The following is a 27,953-nucleotide window of genomic DNA, read 5'->3' as shown; positions in this document are numbered from 1 at the left end:
AGCAAACTAATTCAAACTACTTTCTTCCAGCATGCACTGCTTTAACCCTGCTCATCTTGAGTTGTACCTGACATTTTTCTCACCACTAATATATTTTTATGAGATTTTTCTACCATCTATGCCTTATCTGAAGCACTTTTCAATTAGGGAAAAGTTAAATCACCTCCAAGAGTGCATCTTGCCATGTAAACGTGAAATCCTCTAATGAACAGCAGAGAGTGATCATTATTAGTTCACTGTTTTACATATCATAGCCCGGTTTTGAATAAACTCAAGAATAAAACTGTCTTCCTGTTAAGTTTAGAACACATCAGTTTGCTAACTTGTTCTAAAATATGCTTTACTATGCATTTGCCATTTTATTTTCTAATATTTCCAGTTTACTCCTCCCTTAACCCTTACACCCCCATTTGTACCCAGCATTATTATTCCTATAGTACAGATGAAGAGAAAGATTCAGAGAAGTTAAGCAACTTGCCCATGGTAAGAAGGAAAACCTTGTGTTTGAATCCAGATAGTTATAAGATCCAGAGAAATTAAGCAACTTGTTCATGTTAAGAAGGAAAACCTTGAATTTGAATCCAGATAGTTCTATCTCTAGAACCTATCTACTCTTTTAACATCACTGTACTACCTCTAAAATCCAGAAAATCAATCTGAACTCACATACCGCTTGCAGGAGTACAAATCAGAACCACAACTTGGGAGATCAAATTTTCACATTAAGGCTGAACATGCACAAAATCTATCTAGGTGGAAACCCAGCATGTCTATTTAGATAGAAACTGTGACATACATTCCTTGCCCTCACTCCTAAATTGTCCATTATTCTGAGCGTGCTGGATCCTTCCCAGCAACATACAAGCATGCAGTAAAACCTTCTATAGGGTTGTTTACAGCTGTCTCCAATTCCTCTCTTTCCATTCTCTGCTGAAAGTTCTCCAATCAGGCTTTCATTTCTATTTATTGAAACAGCTCTTTGTGAAGGTCAAATGACCTCCACATGGTCAAATGCAAAAGTAAATTCTCAGTTCTCATCTAATCTGACCCATCACCAGATATGACTTTAATTAATTACTCCCATTTAATTTTTTCATTTGGTATTCAGGATCTCTCCCTTGTTCCTGATTCTTAACCTATTTTACTAAAAATTACTTTTCAGCCTCTTTTGCTACTTTCTGCTCAGCTTCCTGACCCTAAAGGTCTCAGTGCCCATAGCTATCTCACAATTCAACAACAGACACTTCTTTTCGAAGTCAAATTACTTTAGATAACAGATTTATTTTTTAATTCTAGGATTCAAATTTCCATAACAATGTCTAACGCAGATTCCTTCCAAAACGTTAACATGGATAAACCTCTCATAAAATATCAGTAATGCCAATGCCACAAAGGCAGAATACAGAAACAGACAGATCATTACCCTAATCCAGTATGACATTCCAAGCAGAAAACATAAGGTAAAGGCACTAGCCTTGATTCAAAAAACTTATTAATTTTATTATTAAATGTATGACATTGAATAAGAAAAGCATTAATAATTCTTATAGATGCAAAATTACATGATCCCGTGATTTATTTACTGAGTACATACATCTCAGATGCAGTAATAGTTGCTGTGAGGGATATAAATAATTGCAAATACTTTAGGTACTTATATTCTTATTTTAGATTTGAAATGAATGGAAGGTCACCTAAATATTCCTACACCTTTATTAGGCACAATGAAAATTTCCTGAAAAAGCAAATTAAGTATGTACCTTTCAGTGCGGTAGTCTTTTCTTTTTCATCTGGACCTCCCTGCTGGATTTGTGCCATGTTTATCCAAATTGGCAACAAAATTAAAGAGCTCAAGGAAATAGACATCAATCTTCAGAAGACAGTCTAGAATGAATGAAAGCAATAAATTAAGTTCTACTCAAAACCTATCTATTCCATGAGAACTTCCTTGATCCTCCCAGTCAGGATTAATCTCTCTATGCTAATTTCCCACTTTGTTGATGCCTATGCCATAGTACTTATTATTGTCTGCTTTGCATTATACTTATTTATGAATTTATCTGAGTCAGCTAATGGCATACAAGCCACAGGAATACAGACATCAAGTTTTTGTCATCTTTCTCTCATGTCCACCAAACACAATACCTTATACATTACAGTTACCTAATGTTTGCTGAATTTAGCCAAACTTACCATTTAGTTTTAGTTACCTATCACCTAATGTTTTTAAAAAATATCTTTGGGTAGTTCCAAAAACCTAAAATTTCTTTTAAAATAAATTGTAAGCATGGGCCATTTACAAGGTCAGAATGTCTTCCTTCTGGAACAAGCAGATAGGAGGACGCAAATACGTAAATATATAAAGTATCTACAAATTTCCTATAGTGTAATTAAAAATACAACTTTCAGGGAAAAATTAGCCCTTTTTAAATGAAACAATGTCATCAGTGTCTGGAAGCCATCCTCTCTAAATGGCACTCCAGTAAACAACCATACTATAAAATCAGGATTTATTAAAATCGAATTCTGCTCTACTTTGGCCAAAGGGAAGGCATTAAAACTTCCCTTTTTAATGGGAATGGCTTTTCCCAGGGTCCCCATGAACAGTAAAGCAAACTATTTTTCCTAAAGTTTAAAAGGAAAAAAAGTGTATCTCCTACAATGTGAAAATTTAAACTAAATTTAATCCATTAATCCAAAACTGTTAATGAAATTATATAAAAACTACATTCATGACAATATAACAAGATTGAATATTTCTCTGAGGAATCCAATTTGACTTGCTATCCATAAGGTAAATTTCAGTTTCCATTCAGCAGTACATTTTATAATTATCTTTAAAAACAGATCTATTTCCATAATCAGCAGAATGTAACAGAAAATACTTTTTAAAAAACTAATACTGAAAATAAATAATTTAAAACTATGAATGTTCCAAATGGCCATAACCAATGCTGCCCTTGTGTCAAGTCTAACTGTAGGTGATGTCCTATAAGAGAAAGGGCACTCTGGCTCCACTAAGAACTACCGATGAGCCCTTGACAAATTATTTAACTTCTCTGGGCCTCATTTTCCACATTTGTAAAATGGAAATGATAATCATGTTTCCCTCATAGTGTTACAGTGAGGCTAAATGTAAAACATTTCATATAATGTCTGATCCATAATTATGTGCACAACATCCATGTTAGCTTATTTTTTTTAATTGCTGTAAACAAATCACGGCTTCATCACTTAATAACATCTCCGTGGCCAGTCATATCCAAATTCTTTGGTTTCTTCATTTATGAAATGTCGCTTCAACATTAAATAGTACAGAAGGTATATATAGCCAATCATTTCTATAACTAGCCATCTTACTGTTACTCAACGGTGTGAGATATTCTAAAAGGAATACCTAGAATGTAGCTACTTTTCACTGGGAAAGCCCTTTCACTTAGCATAAGTGGCTCTTATTTTTCTTCTGTGTATAGGTAACTCAAAACTCTATAATTTCTACATGAATAAAATGTGTCTATATCCCTTCAAGAAATACATCCTAGTATATAAGGTAGGCAATGTACAAGACTCTGGGGGTACTATGGTGAGTAAAACAAATATGGTCACTGCCCTCCTATGGCTTACTTTGTAGCTGCCAAATCAAACTGCCAAGCAGCCACAAAGAAAATACATCAGACCTAGACTGATAATTACAATAATGTCAAAACAAACAAATATCTGCAAGGGCTATATATTTCCATTCAGGAATTAGTGAAGTCCCACATGATAGTGCACAAATTTCACCAGCAACTTTTTATTACACATCATCTTGTAGCAGAAATTAAAGAGAAATGTTCTTAATGAGGAATTCCACACAGCACCCTTTGCTAAATATTCCACAACTAAGTTAACTACCTCCAGGAGACTTCCCTTCACTAACTCAGTATTTCTTCCAAATATAAACTATTAGATTATTTTTCATTGGCCCCAAATTGTCCGATTTCTGAATAGAACAATATATATAAGTATGTCATTGTGACTGGTTTAACAAAGGTAAAATTATAAATATGTATTCAGTGCTAGGGTCATTATCAAAATTCATATTTCAATGAATCACTTTCAAGATTCTGAAGATTAAATAAAAATTAATAATCATGTTTTATATGAGACAACCTAAAAACTCACAAAGCAATTTGCTGGAGTAATAACATATAAGTTAAAAGACTATTGGCTGGGCGCGGTGGCTCACGCCTGTAATCCCAGCACTTTCGGAGGCTGAGGCAAGCAGATCACGACATCAGGAGATGGAGACCAACCTGGCTAACATGGTGAAACCCCGTTTCTACTAAAAATACAAAAATCAGCCGGGTGTGGTGGCACACGCCTGTAGTCCCACCTACTCGGGAGGCTGAGGCAGGAGAATCCCTTGAACCTGGGAGGCAGAGGTTGCAGTGAGCCAAGATCGCACCACTGCACTCCAGCCTGGTTGACAAAGCGAGACTCTGTCTCAAAAAAAAAAAAAATTAATTATTACATGTGACCCTAAACTTTACAGTAGCAGTTGCAAAGCAGGTAAGCATGAAGCAAAAGCAATTTGTCTGTTGCTCTCTTAACATAGTGTTAGATTTTTACCCTCCTGAGTTATTTTTCCTGGCTGTGGCACAGCTGGTGAAGCTCAATCAAGAACATTATAAATTCTCAATTTAGTTTTCCTAATAAAAATTCAGAGTTATAACCTGCATGACCACAGATAAACACTACTGAAAATGCAGCCAGCAAGCTGTTGGCACATTTGATATATATTAATACATGCACTCGACATAGTTTATTTGGCATTATCTGATGGAGGTTAGGTTATAGAGAATAAAGCGGTGGAAGGTTTTTACTGATGTGAATTGGGACACAGTTGACATGTTGTATACTTCATGATAACCACTGCTGTTTAAACATGGTTTCCTAGAAATGGTTACAGTACAAACTAGATTCAAAACATCTCAGTTTGCCATTTTATTCTGTGAACTACACAAAGCAATTATCATATCCTTTTCCTTTCTATGATTCCAACAGAGAATCTACTATGTATAAAGCTATAAATAACTTGTCATGTGTAATCTTTATCCAGTCAGCATTTGAAAATATGAAACAGTAGAATACTTCTTATTTGCCCCGTTGGCGCAAAATGTGGCGTATGCACTTATAAAATGTACAGAAAGATACACAAAAGCCTTATTTTTTTCTACATTTGTTGGTTTTTAGTCAGGTATTAAATACGAACTAGATATACGTGATTTTGCAACAGAAGCCCTTTTCACCTCACATTCTGAATGCATTGATGAAAGTACAAAATATATCACAGAACACATAAAATTGGGTTAATTTTCTGAGGTTCCCAGGACGGGTTTGGTTCCAGTCTAGCCCTAAAGATTCTATGCTCATTAAGTGAGACTCTAGAAATCAAGTTCAAAATAGCCTACTTGCAACTGAAATTACAGTAAATAGAATTGGCACAAGGGATTTATAAGGAACCAAAAGACCCACCCAAATTACAGTTAAAATATTCATCGGTTGCTCATCAGCAAAGGCTAGTTCATAGTAATGCTGGACAGCATTATTCTGAGGCTACAGTGAGAAAAACGTTGGTGTGTGGGCACTGGGAAAGAAGCTGAAGAATGAAGACATCAGGCTGAGCAGACACAAGACAAAGCCCAGGGTGCGTAGAAAATGGTGGCTTTTATAACAAATGCAAAATTGTGTTTGGATCAAAGTTTTGGAGCCAAACCTCTTTGCTCCTGAGACTAGGAATACCCGGTTCCAATCCAAGTATATCTAAAATAATTCCTTAGTTTCCCAAGCAACATGATATAGTAGGTTTGGAATGAGAAATCTAGGTTTTTAATTTCAGTTCCACCATCTAGTAGCTAAATGACCTTGAGAAAGTTACAACTTCTCTAACCTAAGTAATGGGAAGAATCATGAAAATAAGAGCAGTTACCTTTGCAGGACTATTATGAAGATTACATGAAAAAATGTATATGAAAGCATTTTACAAACTATAAATCCCTTTAAAAATATTAGTAATCCACATAAAATCTGAAATTACTAGATTCCAATTAATTTGTGCTCAAACTGCCAGAATACCAAAATCAATCAATTCACAGAAATAAAAACCTTTTAATATGCATCACTTGGATGCACTCTATGCACAAATAATAAAGTCTCACAACAAATATCTGTTAACTTGGGTTTCCAAGACTATATTGAAAATAATTATAATGGAACTTAATTTTTGGACGTAAGTTATACTTACATTCATTTCATTATATTTTTACATTCCTTTAATCTTATTAAAATGCATGCTTGAACAAAGATCACATATGTGGGTTCCACCTTGGTTTGCCTAAGGAAGAACACTCTTCCAACTATTTCATAAATGTATACATTGGTCACAAGATGACCAGTTCTATTCTTATCCATTATCTGATTAGGTCATTGCCACAACTGTCAGGGGTAGGCATTTTATGGAGATAAGGCATTGTGGGCTTTGAAAAGCTAAGTGAGCCTGGTTAAGGCATCTCAGATGTTAAGGGGTAGCTGAGATTCTAACTCAGGTCTTCTGACTCCTAATTATGAATGAGTTTCTTCTATTCTACCATGTTGATACAGCCAAACAACACAACTTCACCAAAAAATAATTTCAGTTTCTTCATTCTGCAGAAAATTCACACCTACTGTTATGTACTAATTTCTGTTATTAGGAAGTATTACAATTTGGAGTTTGGGCAAATTGGACATAGATATCTACAGACTAAAGTTGTCAACCAAAACTATCTTAGTATATTTAGTTTGCTATTCAGAATTAAGACTGATAAAAATTACTTATCATATCTCTCCCAATACTTTGGCAAAACAAGCATCTGAAAAAAGGGCCAAAAGTTAAGAGATATCAAATAAAGGTATTTTAAAAGAAATAGTATTGCACTACTATGTATTTTTAATAGGTCCCCAAATTGGTAATCATCTGTTTAGGTATTGCATTGCTTTTTGGCTAGCAAAAAGACAGAAACTCAACAAGACGGGAATATAAAATCTTAGAATATCTGTGACAATGTTAAAACTTAAGAAATTAAACAAAGACTAAGATGATTCTCTATTCTGAATCAAATTTCAAAAGAAAAAAATTTAAATAGTCCTTTATGAGGTTTTCATAATATGTAGCAGATATGGGAAAACTATGGCCAAAGATAAAATAATTCTCAAAATGAATATACCACACTCAAAATTTTAGAAAAACAGAGTATGTCAAACAAACAAACATAAGAAATTGCTATTATATGAGGCAATTATGAGCATCATATAAACTACTTAAGAGACTCTAATTCTATAGTAAAAATAAATAATAAAACATAAACAATATTATAAATGTACATAACTCCAGGCCAAATTATCTTCAGAAGATTTCAAAGCAGCCTATACCATGAAATAACAGTAATAACACATTTGCAAAATCGGTATCAAATTTTCAATTTTCTCATCCCATAAACATTCTCCCAGAATCTCTGTTAAACTTAGTGAACTCGAGGTTCAACATAGATTTTAAAATATAATATGCATGTGAACCATCCAGATGCCCCTTCAAGGAGAATGTGCTGCTCAGCTAGAGAGTGCAGTTAGCAAACAGACTCCATCTGTTTATCACTTCAGAGCTGGCCTCAGGTGCAAAGTGCTGCTTCATCCTAGGTCATACCTTTCCACTGCTGACCCTCATTCAGTGATTAAGTCAAGTGGTAATATGAAGGCCCAGCCATTTCAGCCTGATGCGGGACAACCCCGATAGGCAATATTTGCTCCAGAGCTTGCTGCCAGGTTGGTTGAGGTTTTGCCAGGTCTCCATGCAAATTCAACTTTTCCCTCTGACCAATCCTGTTCTCCTTCCTTTCGCAAGTGCTGATCTCTAAAAATATTTTATACCCCAAATTCTGTCTCAGCATCTGCTTCCAAAAAATCTAAGCTATAACAATGTCCTTTTCTAATGGTTTTCTGAATATTAAGCAAAAAAAAATTGCGATGTTAAGAGACCAGATGTATCCAGAATATATAAAGAACTCTTGCAACTCAATAATAAAAAAATTTTTAAGTGGGCAGATTATATAAGTACACATTTCTTCAAATATACAAATGGCCAAAAAGCACATAAAAGATGCTCAATATCATTAGTCATTATAAAAATGCAAATCAAAACCACATGAGATACCTAATGCACAATAACTAGCATGGCTATAATCAAAAAGGAACATAAATCAAGGTTTGTGACAATGAGAAGAAACTGGATACCTGATATATTGCTAGTGTGACAACAATTGCTGGTATGATGCAGCCACTTTAGAAAACAGTTGAGCAGTTCCTCAAAATATTACACACAGAGTTACCATATGACCCAGCAATTCTACTTCTGGGTATATACCCAAGAGAAATGAAAATACATGTCCCCACCAAAACTTATGCACAAATGTTCACAGAAGCATTATTCATAATTGCCAACAAGTTGAAACAACCTGACTGTCAACTGATGAATGGATAAACAAAATATGGTATATCCATACAATAGGATATTATTCTTTAATAGAAAGGAATGAAGTACCGATACTTGCTATGACATAAATGAAAATATTATGTGCTAATTACAATTACAAAATGAAGCCAATTACCAAAAAAAACCACACATATTGTACGATTCCATTTATATGAAATGTCCAGAACAGGTAAATCCATAGAAATAGGAAGTTGACTAATAGTTTTCAGGAGTCGGGGGAAGAGAAAAATGGGGTGTGACTGTTAATAGGTATGTAGTTTCTTTCTGAGGTGATGATTCCAATGGTTCAAAGACATACACTTGCATTGGGGTAGTGTCTCTATGTATTAACTGGTTCTCTCTCCAACTCTTTTCTACAGCTCTAATGCCAAAGGTCAAGGCAGTCTCAAAAAAAAAAAAATCTTGACTGTCTCACTAACCACTCACCTTTCCCTTTACGTTCTATAAAACAGAAGCAAGAAGTAGACTTCAGGCAGACTCATTTAAAGAACTTCTCTCTTGTAATGTCCTAATCACCCCTCTCTCCAGAGCCAGGCTAGCAATTGTCTAGGCATACTCTAGCTAGATATTAAGAACAAACATATTATTTTCTAGGTATAAAAGAGGAGCATTATATAAAGATTTTGTAAATCACAGTGCGCTGGTCTAGCTTGTTCTAGTTCTCTGCATTGGCAGTTCTCTGTCAATGGTAATTTGCCTCCCTTGCCCATCAGTATCCCTCGCATACAAATTCCAATGAAAACCTGGTAGAAGCACTAATTCACTTTCGTCATGATTCAGTTAATCCCCTAAGCACATACCACCTAAAAGCATCCCAATCCCACCCAATTTCTAACAAGAATTGAAATTTGGTAATAACTTTATTGTTATTATTTTGATCATTATCATAATTGATCCCAGACATTGTACCAAATTACTTCGAAGTTAGAAATGTACCATTTGCTACAGAAAAGAAAAATGAAGATAAACTTGAGCATATAATCAAGCAGCTGATTAAGCCTAGTAAGCCATATGAATGACACCAACAATAAAGTTTAATGGCACATTTAAGTTTTGTGCAGATCATAATTGTACTGCAAACAAGGCATTTAAGTACCACTCAAATCCAGTATCTACTGACAGTGCACTCCTTACTATTTATTCAAGGGGAAAATTTCAGTGAAGTCTGATTTTACCTAAATGTGTTAACAAGTGGGAATGTAATTTAAGTGCCTTCAGAATAGATTTTTTTTTTGGCTTCTAGAATTTCCCAATTCTTTATGAAGTGATAATACTTTATAGCATTTCATGTTTGTATATTTAAATAATCCTCACATGCTGAGACCAGCAGGAGGATAAACTCAGAGAAGGCTTCATATTGCTGTGATACTACAAATATCTGATCTTAAAAAAAGAGAATTAGAAATTTGAAACTTCAAGTCACATTTTTAAACTACCATATAAGTTACAGTGGTTATTTACTTTATCCAGAAAACAAAACACATAATACATATCTTACCTAAATTAACAAAGGACTTGAAGCAGGAAAATTCTTCTGTTCCAAAACCAATCAAAGCTCCGAATCCTCCTGCTTTCTACAAAATATTTTTTCCCACAAAAGACCACCATCGCTTAGCCATACTGCTAGTTACAGGAAATAAACTCTGTGACACTGAAGTTGCCAACACAAGGACACTTTGCTGAATGTTAGCCATTTATATTATTAGACCTATGCTTAAACACAGTATGCCAAATGGCTCTCATTAGTATTTTCTACATAAGCACAAAATGATAAAGTCCCTTCCTATGATCATAAGAGTCAAGAATTTTACAAGTAGACTTCTCCTTCCAACATTACAGCCAAGTCCCCCAAGGAATCCTCCTATGTAGTAAGCCCTAGGAAGCACAATACAAAACATTAGAATATCTATAAATTCCACTCACGAATATAAAGAAAGAAAACCATAATAACTTCAATATCTGCAGAAAAGCATTTGATAAAATTCAAAACCTATTTTTGGAAAAAAAGTCATAGAAAACTAGGAATCAAAGGAAACTTCTGTAAGCTGACAAAAAGGTTAAAAAAACAAGCAAACAAAAATAACCACTTACAACAAAATTACTCTTAATGATGAAATATTTGTAAAAGTCTCTTCAAAATCAAGAACCAGAAAAGAATGCCCATCATTACCACTTTACTATTACCACTTCTATTCAAAGTTTGTTTGACATTCTATCCAATGCAGTAGGACACTGAAAATAAATAAAAACACAGTAACAATTTTAAAAAGGAAATCAAAGTTATCGTTATTTTCAAATGATATAACTATCTAAAACAACAAAAACAAAAAGAATCAAAAAACAAGGTCCTCTAAAATAAAAAAAAAAAAGAATCTCTGTATCATTAGGAATAAAAAGAGAATTCAACAAGATGGCTTGCTGTAAGATTTATATCTTTTAAAAAAATTATATTTACAAATACTAGCAACAATCAGTTATAAAGCACAGCTTTTTAATACATCATTAATAATAGCAAAAATTGGCCAGGCACAGTGGCTCACGCCTGTAATCCCAGCACTTTGGGAAGCCAAGGCAGGTGGATCCACCTGAGGTCGGGAGTTCAAGACCAGCCTGGTCAATACGGTGGAACCCCATCTCTACTGAGTATACAAAAATTAGCTGGGCATGGTGGCAGGCACCTGTAATCCCAGCTACTTGGCAAGCTGATGCAGGAGAATCACTTGAACCCAAGAGGCAGAGGTTGCAGGGAGCACAGATTGCACTACTGCGCTCCAATCTGGGCAACAGGAGCAAAACTTCCTCTCAAAAAAAAAAAAAAGAAAAGAAAAGAAAAGAAAATAGCAAAAATTAAAAACTTACATGATTAAAATAAATCCAACAAAAGATGTTATACCTATATTCAGAAAATGATAAAATGCTACTGAAATACATTAAAGAAGACTGAAATACAAAAAATATACTGTATCTATGAATAGAAAGACTCACCAGTGTGACAATATCAATTTCCCTCTACTTTATATGTAGATCTAAGGGAATTCTACTCAAACCCCGAAATGTTTTTCACAGAACTTGAAAAACTAATTCAAAAAGTTACATGGAAAGAGAATCGCCAAGAACTGATAAGACACTCCTAAAGAATGTGATAGGAAGAATTGCCTTGCCAGGTTTCACAGTAATTAAGAAAGCATGCCATTAATACTAGAATAAACAAATTGACAAATAGAACAGGATGGAACTCCAAAACAGAGCCACATAACAGATCCATATGACACAGATGACACCATCGTATCACTGGGGAAAACAGGGATTTTTTTAACAATTGAAAAAAACTGGTTAACTGCACAATTTTAAAAAAAGAAAAAGAAATAAATTAGATACCTATCTCACTCCATACATGATCAATTTCAAATGGTTTAAGGGTACAAATGTGAAACTCAAACTTTAAACCTCTTAGGGAAAAATACAGGAGACTACTACTTTGATGTTGGGGCAAGGAATACAACCACGATGAGATATTTACACTTATTAGAAAAAATTAAGAAGTCCGACAATACCAAAAGTTAAAAAGAATGCAGAATAATACAGATTCTTATTCATGTTTCTGGTCAAAAGATAAATTAAACTACTCTGGAAAAAACTAGCATGAGATATCCAAGTTATCCAGCAATCTCACACCTTGGTCCACTACCTGATCTTATACATGTACATCAGGGGACAGACATAAAAATATTCACGAAATGTTTCAATCATCAAAACAGTCAGTTTATTCATTATCTGTAACTACATAACAAATTACCTCAAAACACAGTGTCACAAAGCAACAATAAATATTTGTAAAATCCCAGTTTCTGTAGATCAGAAATTTAGGAGCAGCTCAGCTGGGAAGTTCTCAATCAAGTTCATGAGATTGCAGTCAGAATATTGGCAAGTTCTGCAATCATCTGAAGGTTTGACTGGGGACAGAGGATTCACTTCCAAGATGGCTCACTCACATAAATAAATGATTGGTACTGATTGTTGTTACAGGCCTCCCATACTCAAACAGATCTGTGCAGAAGCCCATGTGGGAGGGCTTTCTCAAGAAAGATAGATCCAGTAAAGCAAGCGGAAAGCTGAAGAAGTCTCACCATCATTTCCTTGACATCCTACTGGCAGAAGGCAGCCCTACTCAATGTGGTAGAAGTTTATACAAAGGCATGAATATCAAGAAGCAAAGATCACTGGGGACCATCTTAGAATTTGGCTACAACAAATGGAAAAAAACTGTTCTCCAATTATAGGAGAGCAAATATACTGTAGTACATTAACAGGGCAAAGATGAGTATTACACAGTGGTAAAAATGAATGAAGCACAACTACACTCAAAAACGTAGATGAATTTTCCAAAAATACTAGCGAGGAAACCAAATCTTAGAACACTACATACAGAACAATATCATTTATATTGAGCTAAACTAAAACAAATTATTAGTATCACAAATTGTGATAAAACCGTAAGAAAAATCAAGAGAAAAAATAAATGCAAAATTCAATAGTTATTACCACTGGGAAAGAACAGAAGGCATGAGATGGGAAGAAGCACATAAGTCAATGCAAGTTATTGATAGTGTTTTGAATCTTGGATTCAGGGGTAAATTTATAGGTGTTAATTATATTATACTATATAACTTGCATAAGCATTACAGATATGGAGGCCACTTTTATATCAGTATATCACATACATATAATCAACAATAACCTTGGTTGCACACAATCTTTTTTATCAACAATATGTTCTTTAAATGACAAAAATATTAACAAAAGAAATACAGTCACCCAACACATAACAACATTTTGGTTAATGACAGAATGCATATTAAGACAGTGGCCCCATAGGATTATAAGGAAGCTGAAAAATTCCTACCACCTAGTGACATCATAGCTGGCATAACATCATGATACAACACATTACTCATGTGTTTGTGGTGATGCTGGTATAAACAAACATACTGCACCACCAGTCATATCAAAGTTTAGCATATACAAATACATATAGTACGTAAATACTTGATAAAGATAATAAACGACTAGGTGACTATGTGTTTGGTTTTTGTTTTTTTGACATGTAGTTTTGCTCCTGATGCCCAGGCTGGAGTGCAATGGCACGATCTCAGCTCACTGCAACCTCCGCCTCCTGGATTCAAGCGATTCTCCTGCCTCAGACTCCCGAGTAGCTGAGATTACAGGTGCCCGCCACCACGCCTGGCTAATATTTGTATTTTTAGTAGAGACGGGGTTTCACCACAGTGGCCAGGCTGGTCTTCAACTCCTGACCTCTGGTGATCCACAAGCCTCAGCCTCCCAAAGTGCTGGGATTACAGGAGTGAGCCACTGACCCCTGCTGGTGACTATGTTTTTACTACACAATACTTTTCATGTAAAGTGTACTGCTTATTTAAAAAATAAAAAAGTTAACTGTAAAACAGCCTCTGGCAGGTCCTTCACAAAGTATTCCAGAAGAAGGCATTGTTATCATAGGAAATAGCAGCTCCATATGCGTTGCTGGCCTGAAGATCTTCCAGCAGGACAAGATGTAGAAGTAGAAGACAGTGTTATTGATGATCCTGACCCTGGGTAGGCCTGGGCTAATATGTATGTTTGTGTCTTCATTTTTGGCAAAAATGTTTTAAAAATAAACTTTGAAAATAGAAAAAAGCTTACAAAATAAGGATATAAAGAAAGAAAATACTTTTGTACAGCTGAACAATATGTGTTTTAAGCTAAGTATTATTACAAAAAAGTCAAAAAGTTGATGTGGCATGGTGACGCGCTTTGTAATCCCACCTACTCGGGGGGCTAAGGCAGGAGGATGGCTTGAGCCCAAGAGTTTGAATCTGCAGTGAGCTATGATCACCCACTGCACTCTACCTGGGCAGCAGAATAAAATCCCATCTCTTAAAAAAAAATTTAATTTTAAAATTTATAAAAGTAAGAAAGTTACAGTAAGCTAGTTTATTATTGAATAAAACTAGTTGTATATATTTCATGTAGCCTAAGTGTACTGTAAAGTAAAAAAGTTACAGTAAGCTAGTTTATTATTGAATAAAACTAGTTGTATATATTTTGTGTAGCCTAAGCGTACAGTGTTTATAAAGTCTACAGTAGTATACAGTAATGTCCTAGGCCTTCACATTCACTCACCACTCACTTACTCACTCAGAGCAACTTCCAGGCCTGCAAGCTCCATTCATGGTAAGTGGTCTATAAAGGTGTTCCTTTTTTAAAAATATTTCATGCTATATTTTTACTGTACCTTTTCTATGTTTATACACGTTTAAATAAACAAATTCCACTGTGTTACCATTGCCTATGGTATTCAGCATAGTAACATGTCATATAGGTTTGGAGCCTTGGAGCAATATATACCACATGTAGCCCAAGTGTGTAACAGACTATAACATCTAGGTGTGTGTAAGTACACTCTATGCTGTTCGCACAACAATGAAATCACCTAACAACACATTTCTCAGAAAATATCCCCAACATTAAGTGACTCATGACCATACTACAATTTTAGTGGCATTGCCTTTTATAATTTGTTCTTTGGGACATATTTCTTAGGGATAATGCTGACAGTGCCGTTCCATCTATTTAGTGAGAAAGTTGGAGGTTCTGCGATGAGTAAAACTGATAGAAGCAGTTATTCTAAAAAAGGATAAACGGGTACTGAGTAAACCTCAGAGCAGCTATATATCAATAACATATTGTTACTAAAACCCAATTGATTCCTTACCTGTTTTGAAACGGAACCAGTATTTTGAGTAAAAATTTATTACCTCAGAAACTTTTACATCCGCTATTACAAAAGACAAACTATAAATATTGTTTAAAACTTGACTTAAAAAATAATAATGCCCTACATCTTATAATAAAATATTTTAAAATGCAACTATTGGGCCAGGCACAGTGGCTCACACCTATAACCCCAGCACCTTGGGAGGCCAAGGTGGGAGGATTGCTTGAGGCCAGGAGTTCAAGACCAGCCCTGGCAACATAGCAAGACGGTATCTCTACAAAAAATTTAAAAATTAGCCAGATGCATTGGCATGTGCTTGTAGTCCCAGCTACTTGGGAGGGTGAGGCAGCAGATATCAGGAGTTTGACGTTACACTGAGCCATGATCATGCCACTGTGCTCCAGCCTGGGCAACAGAGCAAGACCCTGTCTCAAAAAAGTAATAAAATGTAAAATAAAATAAAATACAAGTAAGCCCTTTTGAAAATCTCAAGTGTCATTTAAGCACTCTTCTTTGGCATATTTCCACTAGTAAGTATAATAAGTAAAATCAGCCTTTGAAGATGTATAAGAAATTAAATTTTTTAAAATGCTGGGCTAAGGGGCAGTTATAAGCACCTTGCAAACGAAAAATGAAGGCTGAGAATTCAATTCAGAATAATCTGTCCCTTTGGTTGCTAAAGGATGGGTTCATTTAATTATAAAAGAAAGTTTCCCACAGACGGTTATCTCTCAGTCTTTCAACATGATGTAAAAATGGACTTCAATTCCAAGAAAAAATAATGATTTTCCTTGTTTTTCCAAAATAAGGTGAAAAAGGAAAATGCTGTAACAGCAGCTACTGGAGGGAGGACTTGATGTTAGAATAAGAATAAAACAAGCATAAAACATTTATTTGGTGCTTTGTCTGAACAAAACATTTTGTTAAACTCATTTCTATTTGTTTAAGTGACAAATGCTGAAAATACTGCTTTTTCTGCATGAGAGTTAAACTTCCTTTCACTGAAAAACAGATGTTGTTTCAAGTGTCCTTTATTGGTACACAAATCAGCAGTGAGAAAATTATAAAGCTGCCTGGACTGACAAAGAACTAGCACTATCGCTTAGTCTAAGAATATATTTAAAGGCCTATGCTTAACTTTAAATGTCTTTATTTTTGTTCCTTTGAAATATTATCCACTCAGTTTGCTAGAAGACCGCAGGTACTATTTTGTCTTTAAATAAATACCTGAAATCTGGATATCGATAAATTCGGACAGCTTTTTAAAAACCTGTGGCATAGCTCTCGATGTGGTTAAGGGGTTTTGTTTTTACTAAAATTACTCATATATTTTAATAACTATTGGTTTAAAACCGTTTATACACACACACACACACACACACACACGCACACACACACACACTGCAGAGGGATCCCAGAGTAAGCTGTAAGCCTCCAGTGCTTACCTTTTGCAGATAACTAAGTATACAAACATATTCTAATAAAGCAAGTTTAAACGAAGATTCCAAACACAAAATCACAGAACTGAAAGGGAATAGAAAGGAGCTCTTTCACAATTCTGGTTTCTATTGTAATGGTAGTTATATACTATACAATAGATGCCAGGCTTCTGGAAAGTTCTGAAATAATTCCAAACATAGCAAAATCCATTCTTTCCCTTTCAAAATGACTATTTACACAATCATTATTTTGGAGCTGACTTCTTAAACTCAAGAATCTTACTATGATTTAATCAATGAACCAACAAAACTTTCAGTCAGTTCTGAATAAGAGCAATCCAGAAAAAAAAGCAAGAACTAAAATATAAAAACTCTGGAATAAATATTCATCTGACAAGATATTCAATTGAATAAGGAAACCAATCTCAGAAAATGAATTCTTAAAAATGAATCAATATTGATTCTTCCTATCTATGAGCATGGAATGTTTTTCCATTTGTTTGTGTCCTCTCTTATTTCCTTGAGCAGTGGTTTGTAGTTCTCCTTGAAGAGGTCCTTCACATCCCTTGTAAGTTGTATTCCTAGGTATTTTATTCTCTTTGTAGCAATTGTGAATGGGAGTTCACTATGATTTGGCTCTCTGTTTGTCTATTATTGGTATATAAGAATGCTTGTGATTTCTGCATATTGATTTTGTATCCTGAGAATTTGTTGAAGTTGCTTATCAGCTTAAGGAGATTTTGGGATGAGATGATGGGGTTTTCTAAATATATAATCATGTCATCTGCAAACAGATACAATTTGACTTCCTCTCTTGCTATTTGAATACCCTTTATTTATTTTTCTTGCCTGATTGCCCTGGCTACAATTTCCAACACTATGTTGAATAGGAGTGGTGAGAGAGGGCATCCTTGTCTTGTGCCAGTTTTTCAAAGGGAATGTTTCCAGCTTTTGCCCATTCAGTATGATATTGGCTGTGGGTCTGTCATAAATAACTCTTATTATTTTGAGATACGTTCCATCAATACCTAGTTTATTGAGAGTTTTTAGCATGAAGCAGTGTTTAATTTTATCGAAGGCCTTTTCTGCATCTATTGAGATAACATGTGGTTTTTGTCATTGGTTCTGTGTATGTGATGGATTACATTTATTGATTTGTGTATGTTGAACCAGCCTTGCATCCCATATCATCACTAAAATTATCATCACTAAATTGCCTAGTAATTTTCCAATTCAGTAACAATTTATTTTCCATGTAAAGAAGGCGCTTCCTTTGGATTTATCAAAATAGGAATGCTTTAACAGTCTTTGAATTAAAAAAAACATAGTGAGAAATTAGCTTATGTAATTCAGTTCATTATTAAGGGTTGACCTGACTGAAATCTTTCTTCATTTCAAGAGAGAAAGAGAAAGGAAGTGGGCGCGCAAGACAGAAACTTTATATTGTAATTAAAATAATTAAAAACACAAACACATATGCTTGTTTTGTAAAAATAATTATACATGTTTCTTGTTGAGGAAATATATCCAGAATAAATAAGGTTGTTTTAAATAGTTTGTTTTCAATTATGAAACTGAAATGTCTAAGTTCTTAGCAGTTATTGCAGTATTCCTAATACAAATAAAACTTCACCATTACAATCACTCACTGTTTCAAAATAATGAGTTATTACCTATAAATAATGTTCTAGTCACAACCACCTGTCAAATACTTAGCACAAATGGATTTAACATATTGGCCACCTTGAAGAAAGTAGTTAAAGACCATCAAAGAACAGGATACAGATCATTAATGCTTCAAGGCCAGAGAGAAGAGGCTCAAATGGCCTCCAGTGAAATCAACTTTGTTCATAAGCAGTGAAGTCCCGTAAGTCATAGCTTATACTGAATGAAGAGTGGAAACTGAAGCAAACTGGAAAACATATGGCTCATCTCAAGGGAGTTCTGACTTGCCACACTGTTCCCATATAGAATGGAGCCACAGTGTGACTGGAACTTCATATTTTTCAGGAGAAATAAAAAGCCCAATTTTTACTTAAATTAGATGGAAACTAATTTTTAAAAATTTAAGATTGTGGAGGCTCACTTAGTTTGGGGGTCTCCAATTTGTAAAGTCTACTCTATGTAACATTATAGAGAGTATAATTGACTGATATTCTCCTATACAGCTTAGCAACATCTAGGCCAAAAACAGACATACCATTAATAAAAATATGACTCCAATGATCCAAGAAAATAGTAAACCTTCAGAAAGTAGACTCAGGTCAAAAATACTTTCCAAAACCAAGCTTTCATGATTATCTCCACTTTGCAACAGTTGAACTATGACTTTCTTATACTGGCACAAGTACTAACACCTCTCCAAAGCACTTAGCATTACAAAAATAATAGGCAGGGTGCAATGGCTCACACCTGTAATCCCAGCATTTTGGGAGGTTGAAGCAGGAGGATCGTTTGACCAGCCTGGCCAACAAAACAAAACCTTGTCTTTCCAAAAAAAAAAATACAAAAAATTAGCCAGGTGTGGTGGCACATGCCTGTGGTCCCAACTACTCAGGAGTCTGAGGTGGTAGGATTGCTTGAGCCTGAGAGGTCAAGGCTACAGTGAGCTATGATAAAACTTCTAAATATGATATTTCCCTCTGCTCTTAGGTCTTTACCATCTATGTACATATCCTTGTGCTTGAAATTTCTTCATTTAAAAATCATGATGTATCTTCCTGTGCCACAGCAAAGTTTGGATAGCATGGTTCCTGATATATCATGACTATCTAGGACTAACTCTAATGTCACTACTTGTAATTATGTTCCTTGCCAACACATAACTCCAAGTCTTATTTTTGTGTCTTTCATTTTTCTCTGTTATACATTTTCTTGAAATCTTATCTGTAAATTTCTATAATGTTATTCCATTTCAGTTCTGTAAGTAAAAAACTTAATTAAATGCTTATAATTCAAATATTATACTTAGTTCCTCAAATATGGATTCTGTCCTAGATTTTTCTATTTTCAACTAAAAAGATGTCTACCAAAATGCTTTCACTATGCCTAGAAAACAGTAGGAACATATATACACACATAATTATGGATGAATATATATCTAATAGTTTAAGTTCTATTAGATGCTCCTTTGCTTTTTATACCTAATTGAAACATCCTTTAACTCTACAGCCCTACAAACACCTCAATGTAGCAGGTTATGGGTAAATTCATTGTTTAAAATGTTCTAAAGGACACAGCTCTTTAAATCTGCGATAAATCTTATTAGAAGGTAAATATTTTCAATTGAACTCTTTTCTAAATATAGGGGGAAAACCTGTATTGCATCTTCTTAAAACATGAACACAGGTATATTATTTTTCTATAACCTTTCATTTCATCTTTCCTTCTACTTTTATATACCTGTGTTGTTTGCTCAGTCATTTAAGATATATAATCTAAAAGTCTTCATTGAGGTCTTTCTGATACATTTCTTCAAGTTTTTAAAAAATTTCAGATGACTCAACTTTAAAAGTAATATATAGGAAACCGTGCTCTACTAGATCACAAATAATCTAACTGCTGATTAACAACAACAAAAAAGACTAGCTATCAATTAGTACATTAATCTGCTTGAGCGGCCATACAAAATACCATACACAGGGTGGGTTAAACAACAGAAATTTGTTTTCTTACAGTCTGGAGGCTAGAAGTTCCAGAAAAAGATATAAAAGGACCAGTTTCTGGTGAAGGCTCTCTTTCTGCCTTTCAGAAGACTGTATTCTTACTGGAGAAAGGGAGAGCTCTCTGGTGTCTCTTCTGATAAGGACACTAATCCTAGTGGATCAGGGTCCCACCCTTATGACCTCATTTAACCTTAATGACTTCCTTACTCCAAATACAGTTACTCTGTAGGTTATGGCTTCAACATACAAATTTTGGGGAAATTCAATTCAGTCAATAGCATTCTGCCACTGGCCTCCTCAAAATTCATGTCCTTATCACGTGCAAAATGCATTCATTACATCCCAACAGCCCCAAAATTCTTAACTGATTCCATCATCAACTCTAATGCCTAATGTTCAAAGTTTCATCTAAATATCATCTAAATTAGGTATGGGTAAGAACGAGGTATGATTCACCCTACGGCAAAATTCCTCTCCAGCTGTAAACCTGTGAAACCTGACAAGTTATGTATTTCCAAAATACAACGGTGGGACAGGCAAACAATAGACATTCCCATTCCAAAAGGGAGACTTAGAAAGATATTAGAAAGAAGGAAGAAAAGGGTGATGCCCCAAACCAGTGCCAAACTTAGAAAGGCAAATTCCACTCCATCATTAAGGTTCAAGAATAATCTCCTTTGGTTTGACACTCTGTTCTCCAGGCCCTCTCTATTTTCCAGTTCCAAAGCCACATGTACATTTTTAGGTATTTGTTAGCGCAACATCCCAATTCATGGTATTACAATTTGTATTAGTCTAGTCAGGCTGCCATAACAAAACTGCATAGACTGGGTTGCTTAAACAAGAGAAATTTATTTTCTCACAGCTCTTGAGGCTAGAAGTCCTACATCAAGGTCCAGCAGGGTTGGTTGGTTTCTGATAAGTGCTCTTTTCCTGGTTTGCAGATTTTTGCTTTCTCACCATGTCCTTACATGGTAAAGAGAAAGTGACCAGGAGAATGGCCTCTCTGGTGTCTCTTCCTACGAAGACACTAATCCTATGGGACCAAGGTCCCATCCTATGACCTCATTTAACCTTAATTACTTGCTTACTCCAAATGCAATCATATTGGGGTTAGGGTTTCAACATACAAATTGGAGGAACATAATTCAGTCAATAGCAATTAGAAAGGAAAGTATCAGGAGACTGTAATATGTTTAGGGACATTCGTATTATAATAGTCTTGATATTTTCCCCAATATCCTCTCATCTTAGAAGATGCATTACTTCAACAATGTGGTATGTTTATCCCTGCTTTCAAATAGAAAAGCCAATTTTGTCCCAAACTAGAGAAAGAAAGAAGCAGAGAAAGATGATGCAAAGGGTTTTTTGCACCTAGAGAGACAGACAGAACAGTCCACAAAAGAAACTACCCCACTTCTCACACCATTGTAAGTTCAGAGGATTCCCAAAACCATTCTCAGTTTCCATAATTTGCTGGAAAGACTCACAGAACTCACTGAAAGCTATTATATTCCCAGTTACAGTTTATTACACGGAAAGGATATAGATTAACAGGAGCAAAGAAAAGGTGCACATAAGACAGAGACTAGGAGGGTACCAAACATGGAACTGCCATTGTCCTCTCCCCATGACGTCATGATCACGTCATTCTCCTGCTTTCTGTTTAACAATACACACAGAGTATGGCCAACTAGGAAGGCTCACAGAAGACAGAGTGTTCAGAGTTTTTCTTGGGGCTCTGTTACTTAGGCATGAATGACTAATTGACTGCCCACATGGTTGAGGTCAGCCTCCAGATTAACTGATATCACTTGACCAAAAGCCCCACCCTAAGTCACATAGTTAGTATTTCTGGCATGGGCAGCCCCCACCCAAAGACTGTAATAGACACAGCCAGCCCTGATCCTCAATCATACCATTAGTGTGGCCCAAGGCATTATCATCCGTAAAGTGAGGGCAAAGGCCAGACTTCTGTTTTGGCAAGATTATGTTTTTTACTAAATCGAGATAAGAGTAACCATTCAATAGTTCCTACTGCTTACAGAGGCAAGTCCAAGCTCCTCAGCAAACTATACAAGCCTTCTCTGCCCACCTCTTATGCACACACAGATAGCCATGACATGGCTCCTATTTCCTTCTTCAACTCCATCTCTCACTACAATCAAATTTTTTCCTCTACTAATTGCAAATTCCTTTTAGTTTTTACAAACATTAGACTGCTAATAGCTATTTCTTCTATCTAGAATGTCTTTCTGCTTTATTTTAAATGATCCATCCTTAATTTCTCAACTTAGGGATAATTTTCTCCAACCCCAGGAAAAGCTTTACAACACTCCCATAGTATCCTATACATACTTCCATCTATCATAATACAAAACATTATACTAAAGTCTTACCTTTGTAGTAGACACCCAACCAGAAGGTAATATCCTCAAATATGAAGTCTAGATTGCCTTATCACTAGGTATACATCTATTACTGATTCGAATAACTGAAAATCTGTTTTTTTCCCTTATCTAGACCTTAGGCCTTTCCCTGATCATTTATCTCTCCCGCTCTCCATCTCTTCTGAGACCAGAGTCTTGTCCCCGTTCAGCCAATCCCTACTGAAAGAAATCCTTTCTTTTCTATCCCAACATCCTCTACCAGCCTGATCTGACCTTTCTTCCCATCAATTCTCAGATATGACCATTTAATCAAAGTATTCCAATTACATCAGAGTGTATTAAACCAAATGGATCAAGATTATTAACAAAATTCCAAACTACTTAATTCCAGAGTCATTTCCATAGTACAGGCAAAAATGATGATATCAAGAAGAATGGGTAATTCAAATCAAGAGAGCATCTAATCTAACCATCAATCTTTTCACATTTTTTACTTGCCTCATCTTAGATTATACTCTTGGTCACAATTGTAGCTTGCTCCACATTTTATATAAGCACATAAAACTAAGCTATGCTTTGTAGAGGAAAGGGGTATCACTTGTATGCCTTCATTAACTTGGATATTTACTCTGAACTGTTCTTTTTTAATACAAATAGTGTGTCTCCTGAGCTACAAGTATCTTTTCTGCTGTTTTCTTATACTTGATTACATATGATGGCAATAAGATTGGCAGGGAATAGGAATACTAGCTATATCCCAAGTAGCTAGTAGTTACACTGGTGGTTATAATCATCCCTATAAAGAGCCATTAAAGGGCTTTACAAGGGCCCAAATCCACAGTCTTAGTCTTGTTAGCACCTCTTTAACTTCTAAGCAAAGCAAAGCTTGGTCCATTATCAATCTAGACAATGATTAAATAAATATACAGAGAAAGAAGAGCCACGATGGCCAGCTAAAAGGTGGGAGGAAGAGCTTCTCCCATCGAGAGAACAGACCATCAAGATCACCAGTAAACTTCAAGCAAATCTTTGGGAAGAAGGCATTGAGAGTGAACAGAGAAAGGACACAGACCCTGGGCTGAAGGAGGAGGAAGCTGGGAACTCAACACAGGGTTACCGAGCACCAGGATTCATTTCTGGCCTTGAGTGGCTCCCAGAGAAGGAGTGAGTTAAACAGGCGTGGAATGGCCTACTCTCACCATGGACCTCCAGAATGCTAGCTACAGGAGACTCAATGACCCCCATGGACACTTGAGCTGGCAGGGAGAGCTGCTTGGAGAAGTGGCAGGGACAGGACTCCAGCCTGTGCAGAGCCCAGAGGCTCTGGCGCGGAAATGGCTACAGTGGAGCACAGCCAGGGACGGCTATCCCCCAAAGCTCATCATGCTCCTCTACGCGGCTTTAGCATATACTGACTGTCAGGCCTGGACAGAACTTGCCTGGGGGACAGAGCCAGTCTGATCTGAGCATTCCCACCCCGTCTGCCAGCCTCTACCAGCCTCTACCAGTCACTGCCTGGCCACATAAGCTTGCAACATAGTCTCAGATACCCAACAAGGGCACTTTCCAATGGCCACCCCCACAGTTCATCAGCCAGCAGATGTCACCTAACCATCGGAGAACTTCTGCAGATGGGCTCTGATATGGTTTGGCTATGTCCCCACCCAAATCTCATCTTGAATTCCCATGTGTTGTGGAAGGGACCCAGTGGGAGGTAATTGAATCATGGGAGCACATCTTTCCCATGCTGTTCTCATGATAGTGAATAAGTCTCACAAGATCTGATGGTTTTAAAAATGGGAGTTTCCCCACGCAATCTCTCTCTTTGCCTGCTGCCACCCATGTAAGACATGACTTGCTCCTCCTTGCCTTCCACCATTATTGTGGGGCCTCCCCAGCCATATGTAACTGTAAGACCATTAAACCTCTTTCTTTAGTAAATTGCCCAGTCTCAGGTATGTCTTTATCAGCAGCATGAAAACAGACTAATACAGGCCCCCATCAGCACACACCCGCCCACAGCCTCCCCCAACTGCTTTGCCAGAATGCACATGCCCACAACCTCCCTCCACTGCTTTGACATAAAGCCCTCCCCCACACCACCCCACCCCACCGCTGGTACACACACACACACACGGACACAGATCCCTCTGCCGCTGGCTTAATGAAGGGATTCTGTCAGCACCCTCCATGAGTGTTGCTACCAGTGAACTGGGAACACCTCAACTCCTCCAGCACAGCAGGTGCTTAACCTCAAGGGGCCAGAGAACAAAGCTGTGAGCCTGGACACAACCCTTCAGGGTTAGAGCATGCAGCCCAGGAGTGCTGAGCTGAACCTTGGTCCCCTGAAATCATCCAGAAATGAAGACAGCTGACTGAAACCAACTTAAAGAACAGTCAAACCCTCAAAGGCATCAAGGAGTATAAAAGCAAAAAGGCCCATCCAAAGGACAGCAACAACAAAGATTAAAGGAACATCAGGCCACAAAGATGAAGAACCCGTGGAAGGACTATGGCAACTCAAAAAGTCAGAGTGTCTCTTGGACCACAGCGCAATAAAAATATAAGTCAACACAATGAAAATCGCTCAAAACCATACAAATACGTAAAATTAAACAACATGCTCCCAAATCACTTCTGGGTAAATAATCAAATTAAGGCAGAGATCAAGAAGTTCCTTGAAAATAATGAGAACAAAGATAGAACATACCAGAATCATTGGGACATGGCTAAAGCAATGTTAAAATGGAAATTCAAAGCATTAAATGTCCACATCAAAAAACTAGAAACATCCCAAATTAACAACCCAACTTCACAACTGAAAGAATGAGAGAAACAAGAGCAAATCAACACCAAAGCTAGAAGACAAGCAATAACAAAAATTAGAGCTGAACTGAAGGAAATCAAAACACAAAAAACCATTCAAAAGCTCAACAAACTAAGGAGTTGATTTTTTGAAAAAAATAATAAAATAGGCCACTAGCTAGGCTAATTAAGAAGAAAAAAGAGAAGATCCAAATAAACACAATTAGCAGTTACTAAGGGAATGTTACTACTGACCCCACAGAAACAAAAACAAGCATCAGAAACTACTATGAACACCTCTACGCAAACAAACTAGAAAACCTAGATGTGATGGATATATTCCTGGACACATGTACCCTCCCAAGACGGAGCCAGAAAGACACAGATTCCCTGAACAGACCATTAACGAGCTCCAAAACTGAATCACTAATAAATAGCCTACCAACCAAAAAAAGCCCAGGACCTGATGGAGACACAGCCAAATTCTACCAGATGTACAAAAAAGAGCTGGTACCATTCCTGCAGAAACTATTCCAAAAAATTGAGGAGGAAGGACTTCTCCCCAACTCATTCTATGGGGCCAGCATCACCTTGATCTAAAATCTGACAGAGAAACAGCAAAAAAAGAAAACTTCAGGCCAATATCTTTGATGAACATTGATGCAAAAATCCTCAACAAAATACGTGCAAATCAAATCCAATAGCACATCAAAAAGCTAATCCACCATGATAAAGGAGGCTTCATCCCCAGGATGCAAGGCTGATTCAACATATGAAAATCAATAAATGTGGCTGGGCACGGTGGCTCACGCCTGTAATCCCAGCACTTTGGGAGGTTGAAGTGGGTGGACCACGAGGTCAGGAGATCGAGACCATCCTGGCTAACACGGAGAAACCCTGCCTCTACTAAAAATACAAAAAATTAGCCTGGCGTGGTGGTGGGCGCCTGTGGTCCCAGCTACTCGGGAGGCTGAGGCAGGAGAATCACATGAACCCGGGAGGCGGAGCTTGCAGTGAGCCGAGATCGCGCCACTGCACTCTAGTCTTGGCAACAGTGAGATGACTCCGTCTCAAAAAAAAAAAAAAAAAAAAAAACGAAAATCAATAAATGTGATTCATCACATAAACAGAACTAAAGACAAAAGCCATATGATAATCTGAATAGGCTTTTGATAAAATTCATCATGCCATCATGTTAAAAATTCTCAATAAACTAGGTATTGAAGGAACATACCTCAAAATAAGAGACATCTATGAGAAACCCGCAGCCAACATTACATGGAATGGGCAAAAGCTGGAAGCATTCCCCTGAAAACCGGCACAAGACAAGGATGCCCTCTCTCACCACATCTATTCAACATAGTATTGGAAGTCCTAGCCAGAGCAATTAGGCAAGAGGAAGAAATAAAGGGCATCCAAATAGGAAGAGAGGAAGTCAAATTACCTATTTGCAGATGACATGATTCTATATCTAGAAAACCCCATGGTCTGAGCCCAAAAGCTCCTTCAGCTGATAAACAACTTCAGCAAAGTTGCAGGATACAAAATCAATGTACAAAAATCACTAGCATTCCTACAGACCGACAACAACCAAACTGAGAGCCAAATCAAAATAGCCATCCCATTCAAAACTGCCACACACACACAAATACCTAGGAATGCAGTTAATCAGGGAGATGAAAGAGCTCTACAATGAGAGTTACAAAACACTGCTGAAAGAAATCAGAGATGACACGCAAATAAATGGAAAAACATCCCATGCTGGTGGAAAGGAAGAATCAACATCATTAAAATGGCTATACCGCCCAAAGCAATCTATAGATTCAATGCTATTCCTATCAAACTACCAAAGGCATTCTTCACAGAACTAGAAAAAATTATTTTAAAATTTTATGGAACCAAAAAAGAGCTGAAATAGCCAACACAATGCTAAGCAAAAAGAACAAAGCTGGAGGTATCATGTTACCTGACCTCAAACCATACTACAATGCTACAGGGACCAAAACAGCATAGTACAAGTACAAAAACCAGCATATAGACCAATAGAACAGAATACAGAGACCACAAATAAGGCCACACATCTACGACCATCTAATCTTTGACAAAGCTGACAAAAACAAGCCAAGGGGAAAAGACTCCCTATTCAAAAAATGGTGCTGAGATAACTGGCAAGCCATATGCAGAAGACTGAATCTGGACCCCTTCCTTATACCATATACAAGAATAAACTCAAATGGATTACAGACTTAAATGTAAAACCCAAAACTATAAAACCCCTGGAAAACAACCTAGGCAATACCATCCTGGACC

At 36.5% G+C, this 27,953-nt stretch overlaps 1 protein-coding gene across 15 annotated transcripts in view; it reads right to left on the bottom strand.

Moving 5' to 3' along the window:
• The window catches only part of ARB2A (ARB2 cotranscriptional regulator A), a 493,797-nt gene that overhangs the window by 455,010 nt on the left and 10,834 nt on the right, over positions 1-27,953 (bottom strand). For 11 of the 15 annotated variants that reach the window (XM_063810246.1, XM_063810255.1, XM_063810251.1 and 8 more), the window contains exon 2: positions 1,761-1,884. The exons of the other annotated variants lie outside the window; for them this stretch is intronic. In XM_063810246.1, coding sequence (XP_063666316.1) covers positions 1,761-1,866 — 106 coding nt within the window. In that variant the 5' untranslated portion in view covers positions 1,867-1,884. The remainder of the gene's footprint in view (positions 1-1,760; positions 1,885-27,953) is intronic. 15 annotated transcript variants of the gene reach the window in all.

Source organism: Pan troglodytes, chromosome 4, assembly GCF_028858775.2.
Source record: "Pan troglodytes isolate AG18354 chromosome 4, NHGRI_mPanTro3-v2.0_pri, whole genome shotgun sequence".
Lineage (NCBI taxonomy): Eukaryota > Metazoa > Chordata > Mammalia > Primates > Hominidae > Pan > Pan troglodytes.
This window is presented reverse-complemented; position numbering and strand designations above follow the sequence as displayed.